This window comes from Oratosquilla oratoria, chromosome 32 (assembly GCF_046742065.1).
Source record: "Oratosquilla oratoria isolate Oo_2021 chromosome 32, ASM4674206v1, whole genome shotgun sequence".
In the NCBI taxonomy this organism is placed as follows: domain Eukaryota; kingdom Metazoa; phylum Arthropoda; class Malacostraca; order Stomatopoda; family Squillidae; genus Oratosquilla; species Oratosquilla oratoria.
In genome coordinates this window covers 45,635,822-45,661,097 of record NC_134808.1, presented here as the reverse complement: position 1 = coordinate 45,661,097, position 25,276 = coordinate 45,635,822, and the positions used below count along the sequence as shown (strand labels likewise).

Genomic DNA, 25,276 nt, shown 5'->3' with positions numbered 1-25,276 from the left:
CGACGACGAGGTGTGTGTATGGAGAAAGAGAGGAGGGGGAGAAAGAGAGAGGAGGGAGAAAGAGAGAGGAGGGAGAAAGAGAGAGAGGAGGGGGGGAGGGAGAGAGAGGCGTGGATGGGGGAATAGAGAGGAGGGGAGGAAGAGAAAGGAGAGGAAGCAAAAGAGAAAGGAGGGGAGGAAGAGAGTGGAAGGGGAGGAAGAGAGGCGTGGATGGGGGAAGAGAGAGGAGGGGGAGGAATAGAGAGGCGTGGAACTGGAAAGAGAGGAGGGGAGAAAGAGAGAGGAGGAAAGAAGAGAGAGGAGGGAGGAGGAAAAGAGAGGGGTGGAAAGGGAGGACAGAAGAAAGGAAGAGAGGGAGGGGGAACTGAATGACAGTGAGAAGCTTTTGCCAGGACCCCAACTACAACAGATCCCATCACCTTTGCCCTGTGTGCTCGGACCGCCGCCAAGTGATACTCATCACCAGCTCCTGTAATTACGTGGGATTTTTTTTTTTTTTTTTTTTTAGTTTCGCAAGCAATGAACAGTTTCGACAAGATCGACCGAAGAGAGCCCTCGAGATGAATCCCTCATCATCATCCTTGAGATGCATAAAGTAGTCTATCCTGGACTACTGGAGTCAACTCAATCAATCACGATCATCTCCATCAATCTCTTCTATCGAGTCCGTCATCAACTCCAACATTCCCACGTCCGGCGTACTCTCCCTCAATGCCATGAATAACTCTCATTTTTCCTAAATACTCCCTCAAGACTCCCCCAACAACATCTACTCCACCCAATAACTCCTTCAAGAAAAAAAAAAAAAATGGCGTGGCCAATCTGCCTGAGACTTCAAGAACCGCAAAAATGGATTATAATAACCTAACGACAACCTGAATAAAGACAACCCCCTTCCTCGGTACGGACTAGGTTCCTTGAGATCGTAAAAATCTGTTGCCATATAAGACGCGCTCTACGACATGTAGACCACGCGGAAGTTTTGTCGAGGGTACAAACTAGCCCGACCACGACGCCTCCATTTACTTTTTATCATTTTGTTTCGGTCGAAACAGGAGCAGTTTATTTAGCTCAGGAGGGGCGGACTTGACGGAAACTATTTACGTTCGACCGAGACCCCATCTTGTCCCGAAGGGGCCACCAAAACTGAATAAAATCGCCTGCAGTGGCAACTTGTCACACTATCCACCCCCTCCCCCCGGCTGTCGCAAGAAGTCTTTATTCCCCACCCCCTCCCCTTCCCCCACCTTCCCCCATTTGTGGAAGTGTTAACGGATCTACCCGTATCCTTCCCCCTCCCCCCACTCCCCCGTACCCTCCTGACACTTGTGGCGCCAATTGACGGTAGTTAGATAGTTAGCTTGGCACTTGCGCCAATGCCCGCCCGGGTGCCAAGGTGCGGGCGCCATCGGAGGACGACAATGGTGATGACATGTGTCCTGAATCGGTGATGACTAAATACATCGTAGCAGGACAATTTCCCCCCGGTGGACAATTCCCCCCCCCCAGGACAATTTCCCCCGAGGACAATTTCTCCCGAGGACCATTTCCCCCGGAGAACAATTTCCCCCCGAGGACAATTCCCCCAACCCCGTTGGCAATTGTCCCCCTGGGACAACTGACCCCTAAATACTACATAGATGTATTCTCTAAATGGTCATTACTGTGTACATTATACAGAATAAGTAATAACTGAATAATATGCAGTGTGTAAGTCGCGACTAAAAGCAATGTGTAGCAGTAAAAGCCAGAGATATACAGATAAGATAAAATAAAATAAAATAATCGACGCCACCATTAGTGGATTTGAGGCCAATAGACTTGGTAAAAAAAAAATACTGTTCCACAAACGGGGACCTTACGTTGACTTATTTTGTTGCAAAAATAAAAAAATAAATTAAATTAAAAATATATATAAATAAATAAATAACATACGGTACCACAGGCAGGAAGACAAAAAAATAAAATAAAATAAAATAAACCTGTATAATAACGACATGAAAAATAACAGCTTAAAAATTACTGATACCAATAACGGTAATATCAGTCAGCAACTGGTTGATATCAGGTCATCAACTCCACGTGACGCGGTTCCCGCGCTGCTGTCGGTCTCCTGGAGCGTCCGACGTGCAGCTGAACGCTGCCATGAGCCCCCAGGCAGCTGCACTGTGCTGCTGTTCTGTGACGTGATCTTCTGGCCGTGTTTACGAAGCCATCAAGCCATATGTATGCTCAGACTCGCTTAGCCGCTGCCCCCCTTCTCATTCTCTTCTTCTTCTTCCTTCTCTATCTCTTCCTCTTCCTCCTCCTTGTGTTCCTCCTCTACCTCTTCCTCGTTCTCCTCTTCCTCTATCTCTTTCTCGTCCTTCCCCTCCTCCTCCTCTTCTTTGTGTTTTTCCTCTACCTCTTCCTCGTTCTCCTCTTCTTCCTCCTCGTTCTCCTCCTCATTCTCTATCTCTTCCTCGCCCTCGTCCTCCTCTTCCTTGTGTTCCTCCTCTACCTCTTCCTCGTTCTCCTCTTCCTCCTCCTTTTCTATCTCTTCCTCGCCCTCTTCCTCTCCCCCCTCTTCCTTGTGTTCCTCCTCTACCTCTTCCTCGTTCTCCTCTTCCTCCTCGTTCTCGTCCTCCTTCTCTATTTCTTCCTCGATCTCTACTCCTCCTCCTTTTCCTTGTGTTCCTCATCCACCTCCTTGTCCTCCTTCTCCTCCTCCCACTCCCAATCCCTCCCACCCTCCCTCGGGCGCGACAAATGAACATATATATATATACTCGTACACACACATATAAAAAAAAAACTCAAAACTAGTTTTTGTCTTGGGCTAACTTGGTTGACTTAGCTGCCGGGCGCATCGGAGGACGACGGGACGATGGCTGCAGCAGAAGTTCCTGCAGAAGGTGCGCGCGTCCTCCTTAGGGAGCTCTGATCCCAATACCAGGTGGTCCCCCCGCCCCCGCTCCCGCTCCCGTCCTGCCCCCGCTCCCGTCCCGCCCCCGTCCCGCTTCGGTCACAGCTCCCGAGTCTGGTAGGATCTTCGCTTGTTAGGTAACTCTGTTGATGTTCACACGGCTCCCAAGATTGCATCGCAGTCATTATATATATTTTTAACACACACACACACACACACACACACATGCACGCACGCACACACGCACATCAGGCAAGTTTGCATGCTAACTGGTCGTGAGTACGAGTCCCCGTCCAGGACTGAAAAAGCATCACAGCACGGCTACCGGTACCCCGCTCTTTTGGGCAAGGAGTTGGGTATGTGAGTGTATAAGGTCACAACCTTACCCATAGAGTCAGAGAGAGAGAGAGAGAGAGAGAGAGAGAGAGAGAGAGAGAGAGACTAAAACCCAACAAGATAATAATCACAAACACGCACATGACAAGATGAGAAATGCCATGAAATTCCATGTACAGTGTCGCTGAGCCTGCAATGCTAAGACATCTCTCCAACAGGTGGTCAACTAATCACAGCCGGGGCTGTCTAACAAGTGCATTCTCTTGATGCCGCACTCCTCCCTCCTCATCCTCTCTCCTCCTTCTTCCCACCACATTCTCCTCACTACCACTCCCTCCCTCCTCCTCCTCCTCCTCACCCAACTTCCCTCCTCTTTCACCACCTCTTCTTCCTCCTCCACATTCTCCTCCGATCCTCCACCTCCTCCCCTACCACCTCCTCCTACCCTACCACCTCCTCCTACCGCCAGGGGATTTTATTCACACGCGTACACGCGCACACACACACACACACACACACACACACACACGGACCATCACTACGGCGGTCCGGGTTCGAATCCCACCCAGGGCTGAAATAATTTCAGTATCGCTACGTTGTGAGTCGTAACTCCAACTCTCGTGGATGGGAGTTGGGTGTGTGTATGTGTGTGTGCGTGTAAGGTCACAGCATTACCCACATATCGGTCATATATACGAGCTCCGAGCTCTCTTGCGGGAGAGAAATAGCTGTCGATCACGAGTCCGGTACATGACCCGAGACCATGGTGAATCATAAACACACACACACACACACACACACACACACACACGACTCGGTGGCGCAGTTGGTAGAGTCCCAGACTGTCAGTACGGCGGTGCCGGCGGTACCTGTTTCGAATCCTGCCCAGGGCTGAAATTATTTCACACACACACACACACACACACACACACACACACACACACACACCACGGTCAACACAACCCCTTGATAGATAACTCCCGTGTTAGATAGAGCGATTAGAGTTGTTAGTTTAACCCAAGACGAATCCACCGCAACTATCATCACGGCAATCGCGAGATCGATCCTTTCTCATCAGTTCGGGTCATCATGCAAGTCTCACGAAGTACTTCCTTGGCTGTTTGTTTGTTTGTTTGTTTGTTTGTTTTCTTTCTCAGTCACGCCCGCGGCGATACCAACAGACTCTACCACGAACGCAAATTAACCTCCATCTGATCATTATATATATATATATATATATATATATATATATATATATATATATATATATATATATATATATATGTGTGTGTGTGTGTGTGTGTGTGTGTGTGTGTGTGTGTGTGTGTGTGTGTGTGTGTGTGTGTGAGTGTGTGTGTGTACGCGTACTTACCTAGTTGTATCTTACGGGAATGGGAGCTATGCTCGTGGTGTCCCGTCTTTGTATCTCGCAGTGTCTAGTTTGCTCTTAAATGTGTGCGTGTGCGTGTGTGTGTGTGTGTGTGTGTGTGTGTGTGTGTGTGTGTGTGTGTGTGTGTGTGTGTGTGTGTGAGAGAGAATTTAGGGAGCAGGTTTTCATCGACACACTTCTTATTGAATGTCACAGCATTCTCAGCGTTGGTGATCTTTTTCTTAAGGTTTTCGATTCTGATTATTCTCTTCTCTGAATTTGGGAAAGAAAATATAATATTTCCGATAGTGTCCATCATGGCTGAATATAAACACTAGATAATTTAAATTAATTAAGAAAATAGGCAAGAACTGGTTTACCAACAGAAACAATTTATTATTTTAAGAGAAAATGAGATAATTTTATGGATAGGGATGACAGATGGTAAAGGGAACTACCTAGTATAGGCCTTATGGTCTCTTGCTGTCTCCTTCATTCTCATGTACTTATGTATGTTTTTGTTTATTTTTCTGAATGTTGTCATAAGATTTAATTCAGTTGAAATGGTCTCGTAAGGTCGACACACGAACAGGTCTATTCACTTCGGGCAGGGAACGCACGATATGACGTCATACGGCGGCGGTGCGACGGACGACCGTGACGTTATATCGTACGTTTTCTTTCTCGGGGTGAATTGCCCTGTTCTTGTTTAGACTTCGGGAGGTAGCGGCCAAGATGGCGTCGTAATAGTAGTAGTAGTAGTAGTAGAAGAACTATTACCACCACTACTCATCTCAGCCTCTCTCTCTCTCTCTCTCTCTCTCTCTCTCTCTCTCTCTCTCTCTCTCTCTCTCTCTCTCTCTCTCTCTCTCTCTCTCTCTCTCCCTCCCTCCCTCTCTCTCTCTCTCTTTCCCTCCCCCCTCACCCTCTCTCTCTCTCCCTTCCTCCCTCCCCCTTCTCTCTCTCCCTCCCTCCTCTCTTTGTCCCTCCCCCCTCTCTCTCTCCCTTCCTCCCTCCCCCTTCTCTCTCTCCCTCCCTCCTCTCTTTGTCCCTCCCCCCTCTCTCTCTCTCCCACCCTCTCTCTCTTCTCTCTCTCACCCACCCTCTCTCTCTCTCTCTCTCTCTCTCTCTCTCTCTCTCTCTCTCTCTCTCTCTCTCTCTCTGCCTACAGGAGACACTTGTTGCAGACGCCGCTTCGAATCAAGACGCGCTTGTCCTTCGCACTTGACACGATTAACAGCTTCCCGTCCTCCCCCTCCTCCTCCTCCCATTCCTCCTCCTCTTCTTCCTCCCCATCCTCAGTAAGTTGTCCCATAACCTAGGCATACAGGGTTTATATACACGAAGGGGAAGGATGGAGGGAGGAGGAGGAAGAAGAGGACGAAGAAGAGGAAGAAGGAGGAGGAAGAAGGAGGAAGGAAGAGGAGGAGGACGAGGGAGAGGAGAGAAGAAAAGGAGGAGGAGGAGGAGAAGAAAAGGAAGAGGAGGAAGAGGAAGAGGAGGAGGAGGAGGAGGAGGAGGAGGAGGAGGAGGAGGAGGAGGAGGAGGAGGAGGAGGAGGAGGGGAGCAGCAGCAGCTTGTCAATGACGTCATGTCGCCTGAGAAGTTTCAGAACATCTGAGAACGTGACGTCATATTGTCTCTGGGCGCATGTACTTCTCATCCTCTTTTCCTCTTCCTCCTCCTTCTCTTCTTCCTCCTCCTTCTCTTCTTCCTCCTCCTTTTCCTCTTCCACCTCTTTTCCTCTTCCTCTTCATTCTCTCTTTTATTTTTCCTCTTCCTTCTCTTCTTTTTCCTCCTCTTCTTTTTCCTCTTCCTCTTCTTTTTCCTCTTCCTCTTCTTCATCCTCATTTTCCCTTTCCTCTTCATCCTCCTCTTTTTTCTCTTCCTCCTCGTCCACAGATTCTTCGCTCCATTTGTCAAAGGGAAAAAAACGCATAACTGCACAAATATATATAGACTTTGTGTGACTACATTCTAGGTCACATTATTACTAAAATTATCAGAATTTTACATTATTATTATTATTATTATTATTATTATTATTATTTTACTACTTCTATTATTATTATCGTTATTATATTATTATCATAATTATTGTTAATATCACAGTTTTGATCGTTATTTTTATCATCGTCATCATCACTACTCACTACATCCTTATCCTACAACAACGGACAGAGAGCACTAGAGTTGGAATGACATGAGAGGGAGGGAAAGGGGGGTAAGGGGGGAAGGGGGGTAAGGGGGGAAGGGGGGGCTCCGTCGACCGAGACCCCATGTCGTCTGTTTAGCCCTCCCTCCCCACCTCCCCCAACTCCTTCACTCCCTCCCAAACTAATTCACTTGGGACAAAAACTATTCCGCCCAAGGCGATTCATGGAGACCAAATGTCCGCTTACATACACACACACACACACACACACACACACACACACACACACACACACACATATATACATATATATATATATATACATATATATATACACATACATATACAGAGAACACACAGTCGGAGTGAAAAAATGGGAGAACTTAGTTAACTTCTATATTTCGGCTGCCACCTGCAACCCTCTTCAGTATGTATAACAATGTGGCCTACACACAAATCACCTATGTATAATAACTAGGGATGCTCCAAACAGATTTAATTCCGAGCCCGTTAAACCTTAACGAGACCAATTCCCACGCCGATGATTTCAGGAAGCAACAGCATCTGGACAGACCTGCCCGGGACCATGACCTAATAAGGAGGTGGAGGAGGTGGAGGTGGAAGAGGTGGAGGAGGGCCGGGTAGAGTCTGCAAAATCCAGAAGTACAAGAAACCGATGAGGTGTCCAAAACTGGTGCTAACTCATTCGTGACCTGTGTTCCCTGGAAGAGGAGGAGGAGGAGGAGGAGGAGGAGGAGGAGGAAGAGGAGGAAGAAGAGGAGGAGGTTGAGGAGGAGGAGGAAGAGGTGTCTGCATGGTGTCAAACGAATTCATTCATCCATGAGGTGATTTGATAAACAATTTTTGTAAACGGGGAGGGGGGAAACTCCCAGGTTTTGGAATCTGATGACTGGAGTCGAATATGTTAGCATCCATACATTTTATTCTATCATTTATTATCACCCAGGAGGAGCCAAGATATGATGAAGGGAGGGGGTGAATGGGAGTGGAGTATGTGGGAATGGAATGGGTGGGAGTGGATTTTATGCCTTTTATTTATCTATTTATTTATTCTATTTTATTTATTTATTCATTCTATTTTATTTATTTATTTATTTATTTTTTTTTTTTTTTTTGCTATCTCCTTTGTAAGAAGAAAAAAGCCTTTGGTATATGTATTTATTATTATTATTATTATTATTATTATTATTATTATTATTATTATTATTATTATTATTATTATAGGGTCAAGAACATTTGTCCCTTCCGGACCGGATGTCACTTTTCTTATCATTTCTCTCCTCCCAAGACTATTTTCTTCCCTTCCATGACCCTACTTCAGCCAGGAAGGCCCTGAAATCCTTTCCAAAGACCACATGGTTAAAACCAAACTAACGTGACCCACAATTACTCCTCTGGAAGAACCACCGGACATTTTCTCACCGGTCCTCAGCCTCTCTCTCCTCGTTCTTCTTCTTTTTTTACCCACAATGCCTCACACCCAAACTCGTTTTCCTTCTTTTTTTTTTTTTGCTTCTTCCTCAAGTGCGTTAATTATCTACTTTTACCGTTCAACCATCCTTATCAAAGCATTCATCTTTGCGTCCCTCATCCCAGCTCTTTGATGAGCATTTCGATCAAAATAACAAAGATTAAATAATCAAATAAAGATTAATAAAATATTAGGAATGGTGGGGAAGATTGTGGAGACAGGTGTGTGTGTGTGTGTGTGTGTGTGTGTGTGTGTGTGTGTGTGTGTGTGTGTGTGTGTGTGTGTGTGTGTGTGTGTGTGTGTGTGTGTGTGTGTGTGATTCACCATGGCCTTTGGATCACGTGTTGGACTCATGATCAGCATCTATTTCCCTCCCGGAAAAAAGCTCGGAGCTCATATATGAACGATCTATGGGTAATGTCATGACCTGACACACACACCCAACTCCCCGACCACGAGAGTTGGAATTACGACCCGCAGCGCAGATACTGAAATAATTTCATCCCTGGGCGGGATTCGAACCCGGACCTCCGTAGTGGCAGCCGGAAAATCTACCACTGCGCCACGTGTGTGTGTGTGTGTGTGTGTGTGTGTGTGTGTGTGTGTGTGTGTGTGTGTGTGTGTGTGTGTGTGTGTTGTGTGTGTGTGTGTGTGTGTGTGTATCTACCTCGACAGCCCTTCCCACAGTTCCGCCGTAAGTTCCCTTTGAGAGTTCCCATGGCCGCTCACAACACAGAACTCCTGTCATCCTTCTTAAATGATCACAACCCATCATTAATAACCCTTGAGGCTTCCCCCCCCCATAAAATCCCCCCATCCCCCCCAATTCTCCGTCCATTCTGGAGATTAACCTCCGGACCTTCGAATCCAAAGACAACCAAACACTGTTAATCCCGCGACAAAGTCTCCCCTTCGGCAAACGTGCTTCGGGGATTCTAGCGTACAAGAACTCTCAAATCCTCAGGATTACGAACTCCTCCCCCCCCCAACCCAACCGCACCTTTTCCCGCGGGGCCCGTGTGAACCCCGTGGGAGGGGGGGGGGAGGTCCGTCCTCGTAAGGGGTTCCGACCCCTGATAAACCTATTCCAAGGGCTTTACCCCCCATTAATTCAGTTACGTGTTTTATCTCCTTCGAGGGTGGTCGTGGAGGGGGGCGGTTGTGGAGGGGGGTGGAGGAGGGTGACAGGTGATTCTATTCGGCTAAGGAGGTCCTTCCCGGTGGCCTAAAGATGGGTCTCGACCGACCAAGACCTCTTTCAAACCTGAATCTCACTCGTCCCCTTAGTTAAATACTGAAATAATTTCATCCCTGGGCGGCATTCGAACCCGGATCTCCGTAGTGGCAGCAGGAAAATCTACCACTGCGCCACAAGTTTTTTTTGTGTGTGTGTGTGTGTGTATGTGTGTGTGTGTGTGTGTGTGTGTGTGTGTGTGTGTGTGTGTGTGTGTGTGTGTGTGTGTGTGTGTGTGTGTGTGTGTGTGTGTGTGTGTCACTGCCTCATCTTACCCAGATTAAAAGTCTTTAAATTAGGTTGTATGTTGGGTGATGCGTGGAGGTGGAGGTGGAGGTGGATGTGGAGGTGGTGGAGGAGCCCCTTCCACCCTACAAAGGCTACTGACATACGCCAGGAGACTCCATTCAGGCGAGGAGGGGTTCGACTCCAAAGAACCTGAGAGCCTCTGGAGATGATGGTGCCACGGAACTGTTGTCTTTTGCTGAGGTCAGTGACACTTCCGTCCTTCGTCATCCCCTTCCGTACCAGATGGTACCTTCCCTTTTTTATGTTTGTCGCCTGACGATTTTATTCATCTTCGTAGAAAACTCCTCCACCACCTCCTACGTCACACATACCTCCTGAAGGAGTGGGGAGGTAGGGATCCTGGACTCCTTCTGTGGCATTTGTCACATCCTGCCTGTCGCCAGGCGATTTTATTCATCTCTGTGGCGCCAGCCACCCCCTCCCTCGGTAACTTCGAAGTGTAATGTGAGGAGCCTACGCCACGAGACGCTGAGTAGCTGCGGCCGAAGCCGTCACCTGTACCCTACTATGCGCTTAAGGACTGTTTAGGGTTGGGGGAGGTAACAGACAGTCACTGTTGGGAATCGGACAGGAGTACGGGATTCGAACCCGAAACTAAGCGAATGTGAGTTGGCATCAAGGAGACTCGGCCTCCTTCTTCTCCTCCTCCCTTCTCCTCTCTTCCCCCTCCTCCTCCTCCTCCCCCCCACTCTCGCCCAGAGGACGAAGTAGAGCCATACGGTCAAGTGCATCTCGAGCCAAGTTCCCGAGGGCCACGTCCGAGCTCCCCCTTGACTGAGGGCGAGTCTGAGAACGATGTCCCTCTCGAAGTCTCACAGCACCTCGGCACAGCTAATCCACCTGACGCATCCGAGTAATCCCAAAATGCCCCATGGGTCATTAGTTTGTGGCTAAAAAATGAATTGGGGGGAGAGGGGGAGGGGGGTTGATGATGTCCCTGGCTGAGATGGGAACGGGGAGGAAGAGGGGGAGGGGAGGGGGAGAGGGGGAGGAAGAGGGGCGTTATTCCCATCTCACAGTACGAAAGAACAGGTGCGTAACTCATTTAATCACGGTGCACCTGCGTGGGAACAGATGAATACACACACACACACACACACACACACACACACACACACACACACACACACATGGCCCAAAACTTACACGAGCGTGCACACTCCGTACAATACAAATCCCTGTATTAAACCTAAATGCAAAGGGTTTTCGAAAAATAATAATGTTGAAACGTCATTTTCAAAATATTAATATTTTAGAGAGAGAGAGAGAGAGAGAGAGAGAGAGAGAGAGAGAGAGAGAATAATACAAAGCAAACATAAACAGAGAGGGAGGGGGAGGAAGAGAGAGAGAGAGAGAGAGAGAGAGAGAGAGAGAGAGAGAGAGAGAGAGAGAGAGAGAGAGAGAGAGAGAGAGAGAGAGAGAATGTCGTCCTTGTCTTTGACACAACGGCAACATTACGACATCTTGACATCTGTTCCGCGTGATGACCATCAAGGTGGACTGGGTAATGTCCGATGGGAACATTTTCTCCAAGGTGGCGCCTCACTCCTTCTTTCTATCAAAAGAATTCAAAACGACGAGCGTAAAATCAGCGCACGCGCACGCACACACACATCTTTTCATTGTCATAGTCTTGTAATTTTGTAGATTGTATATTTTCAGCAGTAATGCTGGTATACTCAATAAACCGTATATTATTATTATTATTAATTACACAATTAATTGGAGAGCAGGATCCCACGAGCGTTGCTCCTTTCTGTATACTAAGTTAATACATGAAATACACACACACACACACACACACACACACACACACTTCTCATAGATGGGATACTAAATAATGAACAACTGTAATCACTAACTGAAACATTATTATTATTATTATTATTATTATTATTATTATTATTATACACACAAAAGACAAACAAATGAATTAAGAAACTAAGGAAAACAACGGACAACTCCCTAGTACCAGCCTGCGCGTTCATTCACATACACTGGACTCCAGAATGTGTGTGTGTGTGTGTGTGTGTGTGTGTGTGTGTGTGTGTGTGTGTGTGTGTGTGTGTGAGAGAGAGAGAGAGAGAGAGAGAGAGAGAGAGAGAGAGAGAGAGCGTGTGGGTGTGTGTGTGTGTGTACTTTTTTATTTTGGTGAGTAACTTCCCCCCCCCCCCGGTTAGAAAAAAAAAAAGCTATTCCAAGAGCGCGGGACAGGAAATGGCTGCTTTCACTGCGGTCATGGCTATTGTGGCCTGAGCAACACGATCACAATGACGTCTAACCCGTCTCAGTCCCCTCCCGTCCCGTTTCTGCTCCCGTCTCCCTTCTCTCCCGTCCCGTTTCTGCTCCCTTCCGTCCCGTTTCTGTTCCGTTCCGTCCCGTCCTGTCTCCGTTTCGCCCCGTCTACGTTCGTACCTGTTTCGTCCCATTCCGTCTCGGTTACGTTCCGCCTACGTTCCGTCTCCTTTCCGTTCCCTCTACGTTCCGTCCCGTTCCGTTCCACCCCGTCTACGTTCGTACCTGTTTCGTCCCGTTCCGTCTACGTTCCGTCCCGTCTACGTTTCGTTCCGTCTACGTTCCGTCCCGTCTACGTTTCGTTCCGTCTACGTTCCGTCCCGTCTACGTTTCGTTCCGTCTCGGTTCCGTCCCGTCTCCGTTACGTTCCGTCCCATCCAGATTTCGAAATCTTCCAACCAGAAAATCAACCCCTCTTTACCCCCAAATGACCATACAGCTGCAATCCCGTCCCGTATTTTTCCTCATTTACCTTCATACTATACCACGCCATACATTATACATTTCATTAAGGTGCCGACAAGATACATTATCATGTAAAGGGTCTCGATCGGCTGCGACCCCTTTCATTGCAAGGGTCCCCTCGATACTCGGTTGTTAAATACAATTTCCGAGCCGAGTTCGAATCCCGATAATCTCAAGAGACATAAACGTAGTTCCCCTTTGTAATTCCTTTGTACTTTTCTTTTGGTGACCTGTTTCTGAATTGGGCAGTTGCTCTCAGCTCCAGACTCACCTTGTTTAATACTTTAACTGTGGCAAGGGAGGGTAGTTCCGGCCTCCCTTTCACGTTAGGGTTGTGGATAATAGCTTCGTAATTGTGTGGACAATAGGCTATCCCCTGCAACAGGGGGAAAAAGTAGATCGATAAACACACACACACACACACACACACACACACACACACACACACACACACACACACACACACACACACACGACTCGACGGCGCTGTTGGCATCGTTCGCGGCCGCCACTACGGCGGTCCAGGTTCGAATCCCGCCCAGGGCTGAAATAATTTCAGTATCGCTGCGCTGCGAGTCGTTACTCCAACTCTCGTGGTGTGGGAGTTGTGTGTGTGTGTGTGTACGTGTAAGGTCACAGCATTACCCATATATCGGTCATATATGAGCTCTGAGCTCTCTTCCGAGAGAGTAGTAGCTGTCGATCATGAGTCCAACACGTGATCCAAGACCATGGTGAATCACACACACACACAAAATACCAGTATATCGTATATACATATACGGCATCATAAATCCTATCTAAACTGTATCAGTTGTTAAATCTTAACAAATACTTTGGGTTTTAACGTTGCCTCATATAAGGACACTTTCCCACAAAATCCGCCATCCTCACTTACCTGTGTGAGTTTCATTTCCCCTCATTCCCACACTTCGACTATCGCCTTCATTTGCCCACACAATCAGAACGCTCACAAACTGGTTGGCTAGATTTTGTCTACATTTAATCTTTTACTACTGCTACTATTATTATTATTATTATTATTATTATTATTACTATTATTATTATTATCATTATTATTATTATATTAATTTACTTTGGGAATTTCGCTGGCTGAGCGGGTGAGGGTGTCGTTACTTGCGGCGAAGGTCGAGGGGATGGTGATTCCAACCCTGCCACCGGCGAAGTTGAACCAAGGGCATGGTTCATTAAATTCCACGCTACAAAGTTCCTTCTGAGGGGCACCGTTCTAGCCTCCCGGTAGGGAGTTGTTTGTGACGTTAAACCATATCACATTTATTTGTTTATTTATTTATTTGTTATTTCAGAATGCTCGCCTGTGTATCAACCTGCCTGCCAGACAGCTAGCCTGTTCACCTGTTTGACTGTCAGCCAAACGACATCGCCAACGAAGTACCGATTTCCGCCCCCCTTAACCAACGCTCAAATCCCCCCTCCCCTTCCCCCCTCCCCCACCCCGAACAAGTAACGATACTTTGTCAAAATGTTTCGTTTATGACGTTCACTAACCTTTCTGGAACGTTCCTCTTTATCCTTACCAAAACATATACTAATTCAACACGACCTCCATATTTTTGTCTTCAATTCCGTATATGTATCCTTGTAGTAACACCTCCTCCACTTCCAACTCCCCTCCGTCCAATGCAAGCATTCAGTTAGGCGTTGCCCCTGTTCTCATGACTCCTACATACACATAGACTATCTTTTTTTTTCTCCTTTTAACCTATTTGGTATTAGCTACGATTCTCAAAGATTTAGCTGTGTTGCCTACGACTTTTCTCGCCTTTTCCTGTCTTTCCTTATCCCTAAACCCCATTCCTAATCCCTTAAGCTTAAAAAAAATCGCCTTGCTATTGTTCACCTCTCTAAGATTAACCCCTTTCACTTGTTATTCACGATTTGCACAATCGTTCTCACTGACGTCGGGCGATCTTATTCATAAGAGGGGGGTGTACCCATACTACCCAGAGACAAAGCCACAGGACTTCACACTGTTCCCAATAAAACCTTACTCCCCCGTGGGTACTTATTCCCTAAGGCGCAATCCTAATCCCTATTCCCATCCATTCCCTCCCTAACTCCTCACTGCCCACTATTAGCAAAACAGAACTTAACGACAACGAGCTGCTCCCTCCCGATGCGTAATTGTTAGTCACGTGACCAAGCTGGGAGCGCGCGCGTGCGCAGAGCCATGCCACGTAAGGGGACACAGGTTTTTGAGAGGTTCACAGAGTGCGTGTCTGCATGTGTGTATGCAAGTGTGTATGCATAGACCCATGCATTCCAGAGAAATCTATCTAATTCGACAAATAATTATATAATTATGATTACACCAAAGTCTTCGTAGCAGAGACTAGGTCTGCTCAGTCCACAACGTAAACAAACGACATGACGTCACGATGCCTCCTCGCGAGTCATGACGTCATGTCGTTTTCCATGTTTAAGACCTTGACTGTATATTTCAAGGATCAGGAGACGAGTTCTAGGCGAGTTTTAGGCGAGTTGAATGAAGTCGCCGACATTGCTGCCATCACAGGGGCGTCGAGTTCGATGAACGGATGACGTCGACTATGAGTTCCGGTGCCCACAAACACGGGAAGCTCTTATTGAGCAGGAAAATGTCGATTACTGTAACGCTGCAGTATCGAATATGCTTTGAACACTCCCCGACATAAGGAACAAGGTTACATATATATTATATATATATATATATATATATATATATATATATATATATATATATATATATATATATATATATAAACCAAGACTTAAACAAAGTAATCAGTTCACTTTAGAATGAAAACAAAGCGACATGACGTCACAAGTCCTGTCACACTTCCTTGTGACATCATCATCCTCTTCCTCGAAACAAAGTGACCTGTTCTTGTTTAGACCTCGCAGACAACGAGCATTGAATCTTTTTTTTGGGGGGGAGGGATTTTTTGACTTTGTATGTTTCTATATACAACTTCCACCCAACAGTCCCCCTTTCCTTTCCTCCCACTTCGTTGTAAGCTCCCCACACACACCCCTTCCCCCCCATCCACCTTTCCCTCGCTAAGTCTGCCCGACACGTGTCACAGGGGGTAGGGTCCTGGGGAGAGTGTCAGCGCAAGGGGGGGATAGGCAACTAGAGAACCGTGGGGCAAGTGGACTGGACTGGACTGGGGTGGGGGGAAAGGGGGACTGTGGGGGGAAGGGGGAACTGTGGGGGAGGGGGACAAAGCATATGAACACTATACACAGGGACAAACGTCAGTGATGAAGAATGGGAAGGGGAGAAGAGACGGGGAAGGGGAGGGGGATGGTGGGAGGGGAGAGGGGAGGGAAAGGGGAGAGGGAAGGGAAGGGGAAAAGAGAAGAGGGATGGGAAGGAATGGGTGTTTATCATTATCAATTTACTTATTCTATCAAATTATCTGCTTCCTTATTTTTGTTTTTTCCGCATCCGTCCTAGTTATGGACCAAAAGGTCTCCCATCGGCATTATCTTCCTTTGTAATCCTTTCTGACCTTGTTTATATCCTTCATTCAGCGGTGTGGTTCCCACACAGAGAGAAGGATATAAGATCGACAGAACACAAAGGTCAACAACGAAACTGGTCCCCAGCCTGACAGATAAACCATATGAGGAGAGACTGAAAGCACTGGGTCTCCCAACTTTGAAACATCGAAGAGAAAGGGGCGACACGATTACAGTATTTAGGTCACTAAAGGGGAGAGATTACGGTGACAGATGAGATCTTTTGATGGATAGATTGGCTTTAAGAGGTCATGAGAACAAATCAAAGAAGACTACATGCCTAAAAGAGTGTGAAGAAAAAATATATATATATGTCGCACTTGTCATGAGGATGTCGGGTTCGAGTCCTGGGCAGTACAAAATTTCAATTTCAGCATGCTGGCCTTTGATGGCTTAGAATTAAAGTGCATTGTGGTTGTTAAAATATATCTCTAATCACTGGGACCCATTCAGCGTTGTGTGTTTATATATATATATATATATATATATATATATATATATATATATATATACATACATACATACACGCATAAATACTTGGAATAACTTAGAAGGTATGATACTTATTATAATGCTTGTACTGTTACTGTTAAACCGTTTAAATACCCGTATCCCGGATATAGTAACATTAACAGTTGATCGAGATTAGCACGTCTTGGACAAATTCAGGTTTAAGAAGTGATTAACGAATGAAATTGACTTGGTAACCATGTAGTTAGTGCTGAAACAATTGGTTGTTTTCAGAGAAGATAACTTTACGGATGGGGATAATACGAGGTAATGGACATGGAACGGCCTAGTGTGGGCCTTATGGTCTTTTCAAGTCTCCTTCATTCTTAAGTCAGGACGCTCAAAAGGTTTCTCGTTGCGTGGAAAGGGTGGAGAACCGAATGTCCAACGCGTATAGTGCACACCCACGCCAGCTTTTATGATAGACTTACACGTGGCTAGCCAAGAGGTTCCATTATCAGTATCCTCCTCCTCTCTCCTCCACTCCTCCTCCTCCTTCCCCTCCACTCCCCCTCTTCCTCCACTCCCCTTCTCCCTCCTCCTCCACTTCCCATCTCCTTCCTCCTCCTCCACTCCCCCTCTCCCACCTCCTCCTCTTCCACTCCCCTCTCCCTCCTCCTCCACTCCCCCTCTCCCTCCTCCTCCACTCCCCCTCTCCCTCCTCTTCCACTCCCCCTCTCCCACCTCCTCCTCCTCCTCTTGTAAGGACCAATAGGTCTGTTGGTCTGTTGCTGTTCGTTTATCCATATAACTCACCCTCCTCCTCCTCCTCCTCCCCACCACCATCTTCTCCTCTTCCTCCCTCCCCCTCCTCCTCCTCTTCTTCAAGTGAGAGACGATGTCACGAGCCGTTATCGGAGTCCTTATCAGCCGCGGCATGCTGACCCTCGAGTATGACTCGACTTCACCCTCGAGTGTGACTTGACTTTTCATGGCAGCCTCCCTTCTATCACCCATCTCCTCTCCTTCCTCCTTCCCTCTTCTAATCCTTCCTCTCCCCCTTCCCAATCGTTCCTCCTCTTCTTCCTCTTCCTTTTGCTCTCTTTCTTCTGGTAAATTGATTTGCTTCGTTCATTATTCCTTTCTTCTTTCTCGCTTCTCTCCCTTTCCACCATTTTTCTCACTTTTTTTTCATTTAGTCCCTTCTTCCTTCATCCTTCTTTCTTGACCCCCCCTCTCTCTCTCCCTTCTTCCTTCTTTCTTTCTCTGCCTTTGTTGACACCCTCTCCCTAACGCCCCCTTCCTCTCTCTCTCTCTCTCTCTCTCTCTCTCTCTCTCTCTCTCTCTCTCTCTCTATCTATCTATCATTCAGTCCCTCCTTCTTTCATTCTTCTTTCTCTGCCTTTCTTGACTCTCTCTCTCTCTCTCTCTCTCTCTCTCTCTCTCTCTCTCTGGCGGGGTTATAGCAGCAACGTGAGGTTATCAACAATAGCATCTAAGAATACAACAGTCAATAAATCCTACACTGGAGTGATTAGTTATTATTTGTCCAAATAGTCTCATGTATTCGTAAGGTTAAGCTGTAGATTGATCACTACAAAATCAACCCTATTCCGTCCATAGCGTACATTATAACTCAAATTAGCCTAAAGTTAACACACAAACTCAATAAATATATCATTATCAACATTATCATTATAATCATTATTATTGATTTCTATCACAGTCAATATTAGTATTATTATTAGTTATAATCATAATCATTATTAGCATTATTACTATTACTACTATTATTAATTTCATCATTAATATTATTATCATTATTATTACTATTACTATTATTACTTTTATTATTGTTATTATCATTAGTGGAGGCTATGGCAGTAATGTGAGGTTGAGTTGTCAATAAATCTTTTCATCGATTTTTTTTCTATTAAGTCTCATTTACTTAACAGCGTCCCCCACCTCACCCTCCCTCCCTCCCTCCACTCCCACAAACATCCCAACTTTTATCAATATCTTGATTCCCTTTCCTGTTATCAGCGCGTGACAAAGACTCTTATCTTAAGACTCTGTCTCTCTCTCCTGGACGGCACCAATACTCCAACACCCCCCCTCCACTCCACTCCACTCCCTCCTTAACACTCCCTAACTCATTAACTCTCTGACTCTCACATGCCCCCCTTACCCCAGTCCCATCACTCCCCTGTCTATCTGTCTGTCTCCCTCCCTCTCTCTCTCTCTCTCTCACACACACACACACACACACACACACACACACACACTCTCTCTCTCTCTCTCTCTCTCTCACACACACACACACACACACTCAAACAGACACACACACACACTCACACACACGCACACACATACACACACACACACACTCAAACAGACACACACACACACACACACACACACACACACACACACACTCAAACAGACACACACACACACACACACACACACACACACACACACACACACACACACACACACACACACACACACACACACACACACACACACACACACACACACAACGACAACCTTGTATTACCCTTATCTGCCAAGAGATGGCACTGCAATCACTCAGAGAATTACGTCATGGGAGCGTGGGTGGATAAATTCAACTCCCCCCAACCTTCCCCCCTCCCCCTCTCCACCTCTTGAACAGATACAGTTCCACCTATCAGACGAACTTCAGGGATCTGAAGTTATGTAGCGCTACAAAACCCCTTCGCCACAAGATTGTAAAATTCTACTTCTTGGTTTCCTGATTAAAGTTTCTATAAAATCTATAAAATCTACTCCTAATTTCCGTACGTACACCTGATGAAGTTGATAACATTTTGCATAAGAACATAAGAATAAAGGAGACTGCAAGAGACCATAAGGCCTACACTAGGTAGATGGAGAGCGTTCGCTAGGACTAGTGAAATGAAGTCCTAAGGGATTACCCCAGGATACCCCACATGAAGAAATGTCACCCCAGGATAGACCACCTGGAGAATTATCACCCCCCAGGATAGCCAACCTGTAGAATTATCACCCCAAGCCAGTCCATCTGAGGAATTATCACTATATAATACCCACCTGAGGATTTCACCCCAGAATAGCCCGCATGAAGAATTATCACCCCAGGCCAGAACACCTGAAGAATTACCACCCCAGAACGTTCACCTAAAGAATTCACCCCAGGATCCACTTGAAGAAACGTCACCCCAGGATAGCTCACCTGAAGAACTATCACCCCAGGATAACCCACATGAAGACATATCACCCCAGGATAGACCACCTGAAGAATTATCACCCACCCCCCAGAACTTCCACCTGAAGAATTACCACCCCCAGGATACCTCAACTGATATATCCTCACCCCAGAATAACTCACCTGAAGAAATGTCACCCTATCGAAATCTGGGGGCGACAATTTCTGGGGTAACAACGTCCGAGCCTTTGTCACCTCACTCGGTGCCACGCTCTCTTTCTCTCTCGCTCTCTTTTATCTAATCGCCAAAGTTATTGACAACAAACCTTATCCGATCGAAGTCGACGATCGACTGTTATAGCCTCGCGCGGCGCCAAGGTCAGATGTTTTTTTTTAGTCTTTTATTTATTCTATTATTTTTATCATTTTTATTTTTTTATTATCTATTTGTCTATTTTTATTTCAATATTATTTTTTGGGCATGAACAGAGGGAGTGCCACAGAGGTATGTGTGATCTACTTATTCCGGAGAGGAGAAGGGGGAGTTGGAGGAGTTGGAGGAGGAGATGGAGGAGGAGATGGAGGAGATGGAGGAGGAGGAGGGGGAAGGGGAGGAGGAGGGGGCAAAGAAGGAGGAGGAGGAGGAGGAGGGGGAAGAGGAGGAGGAGGGGGAAGGGGAGGAGGAGAGGGGAAGAGGAGGAGGAGGGGGAAGGGAGGGAGGAGGAGGAGGGGGAGGAGGAGGAGGAGGAGGAGGAAGAGGAGGAGGAGGAGGAGGAGGAGGGGGAAGGGGGAGGGGGAAGGGAGAGGAGGAGGAGGAGGGGGAAGGGAGAGGGGAAGGGGGAGGAGGAGGAGGAGGGGGAAGGGGGAGGAGGAGGATACGCAAAAGACGAAGAAGACAAAAAAAAAGGCCTAAGACGAAGAAGACAAAAAAGACGAAGACGAAGAAGACGAAGAACAAGAAGAGGGGGGGGGCGCTCCAGAAAGGAGTAAGCATAGCCTAAGTGTCACATCCACCTCCCTTCCCCCCACCCCCATCTCATCTTCGCTCCTCGTGGATGACGATCCATCCCTGTATCGTACCCACTGCCCTGCCCAAAAATAATATAAACAAATGAAACACATGAAAATTAAAAATAAATAAATAAATACGTGAAAATTAAGAATAAATAAATTAGATAGATAAATAATAAGGTCACCACGCAGCCATCGCCTCAGGGAGCGGCTTGGGTTTCTTGTCCTAAAGAACTGCACACGAGTACCTAACAACTGTCGCGGGGTATTAATTACCCAGGAAGGGTGAGGGAGGGAGAGGGAGAGGGAGAGGCTGAGGGAGGGAGAGGTTGGGAGAGGGAGAGGGAGTGGGTGTGTGAGGGAGCGAGGCAAGGAGAGGAGGAAAAGGAAGAAAGGCTAGAAAGGGAAAGGGAATGGGAAGGTAAGGAGGAGGAAGAGGAGGAGGAAGAAGACGAAGAGGGAGGACTAGTACTTGTACGAGTACGAGGTGGAAGAGCAGGAGGAGGAGAAGACGAAGGAAGAGGGGGAGGAGGAGGAAAAGACGGAGGAAGAGGAGGAGGAGAAAAAGACGGAGGAAGAGGAGGAGGAAAAGACGGAGGAAGAGGAGGAGGAAATGACGGAGGAAGAGGAGGAAAAGACGGAGGAAGAGGAGGAGGAGGAAAAGACGGAGGAAGAGGAGGAGGAAAAGACGGAGGAAGAGGAGGAGGAAAAGACGGAGGAAGAGGAGGAGGAGGAAAAGACGGAGGAAGAGGAGGAGGAGGAAAAGACGGAGGAAGAGGAGGAGGAGGAAAAGACGGAGGAAGAGGAGGAAGATGAAATGAAAGAGGAGGAACATTAACATTAGCGTATTTACAACCAAAACCATTTTCAGAGCTTCTTGCACCTGAATAATAACCGGCCAAAGATCACAAAACATCTCCACCAGTTTATCATCTCCACCCACGCCCTCCCTCCCTCCCTCCCTCCCACTCTTTACTCTCCCTCTCCCTCCACTTGCCCTCCCCTCTGCAGTACACACCTCTCCTCCTCCCCCTCCTCACTCACCACATCCTCCATACTCCTCCCCCTCCTTCCCTCACCCTCCAACCCTCCCTCCCTTCCCACTCTCTTCCACTCTTCATCTTTCTTCTCCCTTCCTCCTCTTCACTCTCCCACGTTCTCTCCCTCAGTATCCTCCCATCACACCCTTTCTATCCCTCCCCTCCCCTCTTCCCCTCAATCCCAATCTATTCTCAACTCCTCCCAACCTCCCTCTTGCTTTTTCGTAGTTGCAATTGTCTGGGTACCTCCTCCTCTTCCTCCTCCTCCTCCTCCTACAGTCACGACTTGGGCACCAACTACCTCCAGCCACATCCTCCTCCTCTTCCTCCTCCTCCTCCCTCTGACGAGCTTCAACTTGTCGAACACAACTTTGATTTGCCTCCAAGTCCATCATGACCCTTTCGTCCCGGATGGCACTTTACTCTGCCTGTCGCCAGGCGATTTAATTCGTCTCCGTGTTGCACCCCCAGCCACCTCGGTAGCGATGGGGTACTAGGTAAGCATTAAACAAAAACACTCTGAACTGCTCATTCTTGAACGAGTACCATCAACTTCGGCGTTATTTATATAGCGTGTGCGTGGGCACATACACACACACACATACATAAACACACACACACACACACACACACACAAATAAAACTCCCTTTTCTACGTCAACTGCTTTCTGCAACACGTATTCGTCTTCAATCATCGTTATCACTATCATCACCATCATCATCATCATCGTCATCATTCGATTCCTCCTCCCGCCGTGCTTACCTTGGGTAAGTCACCAGGGATGAGCGACCCGCTGTGAAAACGTGGACGGGGCACCGCTAAAGCAACAAAAATATTCCCCCGCAATGGAGAACCGGCCACAATCAAGGGCCGAGTTGACAACAGCTGAAGGGTGACAACAACCCGGACTTGTCAGCTGACAACCTGGGAACTGTAAGCTGACAACGGAGACCTGGGAAATGTGGAATGACAACAGAGGGCTGACCACAGACTTGCAACACTAAAGCCGCAATAAAGGGTTAATTTTTTTTACTATTTATTTCCACCACATTGTACCATTACGTTTACAGCCATATCCACCACTACCACCACCATACCACCACCATTACCACCACCACAGGCTCCTCCCCTGTTGCAAGACATCTTCAACTAAACCACCCTAGACGAGGGAGGGAGGGAGAAGGTAAAGGGAGGAAAGAAAGAGAGGCGGAGAGAGGAGTGAGGGAGTGTGGATGGGAGGAAAGGAAGGAGGGAAAGGGAGGCGGAGGGAAGAAGAAGAAGGAGGAGGAGGAGGAGGAGAGGAGGAGAGGATGAAGGATAGGGAGGCTGCCTGCTACGCCATCAGTATTGAGAAAGTGAAACTAACATAATAGCGCCGGTGGTTGTGGTGGTAGTAATAGTCATTATGGTATTTACATCTGCAGTGGTGGTAGTGGTGGTGGTGGTGAATGTGGTGGTGGTGGTGGTGGAGGCAGCGTGACGAGAACCATGCCGACAGGTCGAAAGGAGCGAGGGAGGGAGGGAGGAGCGAGGGAGAGAGGGAGGGAGGGAGTGAGGGAGCAAGGGGGTTGGCGTGGAGCATCTTCACTGGAAAGTGGGCGGGGCCTCCAGACCAAATAAGGAAGATTGCCGACTTGGAAGAAGAGACAAGAGAGGAGAACCACAGACAACATACACGGAGAGAGAGAGAGAGAGAGAGAGAGAGAGAGAGAGAGAGAGAGAGAGAGAGAGAGAGAGAGAGAGAGAGAGAGAGAGAGAGAAAGAGAGAGAGAGAGAGAGAGAGATAGAGGTATGTGTGTGCAGAAAAACAGCAAGGAAAACAATACGATGATTACCGAGCGCTTTCGTCCATTTAGAGAGAGGGAGAGAGAGGGAGAGAGAGAGAGAGAGAGAGAGAGAGAGAGAGAGAGAGAGAGAGAGAGAGAGAGAGAGAGAGAGAGAGAGAGAGAGAGAAAGAGAGAGAGAAGGGTTAGCAAGAGAGGGGTGACCCTTCGGAAAAAGAGCTTCACTCTTTTTATTTGTGGCCTTCTCTCTTTTGTGACGTCACTGGTCACAACCTTCCCTTTGAACAAAGACCACTTGCCATGCCAACATACCACCACTACTACCACCACCACTACCACCACCACCACCACTACCACCATCACCACCACCACTACCACCATCACCACCACTACCACCATCACCACCACTACTACCACCACCACCACCACCATCACCACTAGGAAGGACCTATGATAAATCAAACTCAACTTTATGCAATCTACATCAATCAATCAACCCATTATGCTGTCCATATCAATCAATTTACCAATCAACCCATCCATCCATCACGCCCACACTCTCCCTTCTCCCGCCCAGTGGACTACTCACACTTCATGCCAAGCTCCCGTGTATACTCCCGATCCATCCCGCAGTTCCTAAACACATACACACCCACTACCTGGTCACCCAAGGGCTTTCCCTCGGCTGAATAAAATCGTCTGGCGACAGAAGGAACGCGAGAGTGGGAGATCGTCAGTCCCTTCCGTACTGGTTGGTCCTTTCCCGTGTAACTTGGTTGCCGCTAGGCGATTTTATTCGCGCCCGTGGCCCCTCCTCCCTTGGTACAAGGATGACAAAGAATTACAAAGAAGAGCTTGCTGACCGCAGACCTTTTGGTCCATACATGGGTCGGATGCGAGAGATGTTATACTTTATCGCCTTGACACAACACATAAATGTTGCTAATACAAAATGGAATGTCGCATTTCACGAGAAGAAGATAAAAAAAGTAAAGATGAAGTGAAGACGAAGAAGAAGAAGCAGATGAAGCAAGAGGAGATGAAGAAGTGAAAGAAGAAAAAGGGGAAGAAGAACAAACAGAAGAAGAAGAAGAAGAAGCAGAAGAAGAAGAAGCAGAAGATAAAGAAAGATGGCAACCCCCATCCCATTTGTGTGATTCTGCGCATTCGTCTCCATAAACTCCGAAACGACAGAAAATGTTGTTACTATACACAATTTCGCTCAAAAACATAAAACTAAACTCTCTCTCTCTCTCTCTCTCTCTCTCTAAATTGTCTTCTCGTAGTTACGCGTATTAGAACCGGGGTCTTACTTGACCTCCTGCCATGTTTAGAGTACCGTGGATGTGTGTGTCTGGTGCCACTTACCTGCAAAGAAAGAAAAATACATGTTAGAGACTGGAACAGTGCCACAATTCGATTGAGCAATTTTACGTGGAAGAGTAAGGAGGGAAGGTGGGAGAGGGGGAGATAAGGAAAGGGAGTGGGAGAAGGCGGGAGAGAGAGATGGAGAGAGAGAGAGAGAGAGAGAGAGAGAGAGAGAGAGAGAGAGAGAGAGAGAGAGAGAGAGAGAGAGAGAGAGAGAGAATGTATGTGTGTGTGTGTGTGTGTGTGTGTGTGTGTGTGTGTGTGTGTGTGTGTGTGTGTGTGTGTGTGTGTGTGTGTGTGTGTGT

At 47.3% G+C, this 25,276-nt stretch overlaps 2 protein-coding genes across 2 annotated transcripts in view; both read right to left on the bottom strand.

Moving 5' to 3' along the window:
* N (neurogenic locus Notch protein) overlaps positions 1–25,276 on the bottom strand; it is a 200,137-nt gene that overhangs the window by 62,067 nt on the left and 112,794 nt on the right. The gene's annotated exons all lie outside the window — the stretch shown is intronic.
* Positions 5,944–24,931, bottom strand: LOC143041756 (uncharacterized). Its single transcript, XM_076213778.1, has 4 exons — positions 24,917–24,931; positions 23,088–23,149; positions 21,550–21,568; positions 5,944–6,135 (listed from the first exon to the last, which is right to left on the bottom strand). Exons 1-4 carry the CDS (start codon positions 24,929–24,931, stop codon positions 5,944–5,946), a joined length of 288 nt encoding a protein of 95 aa, XP_076069893.1.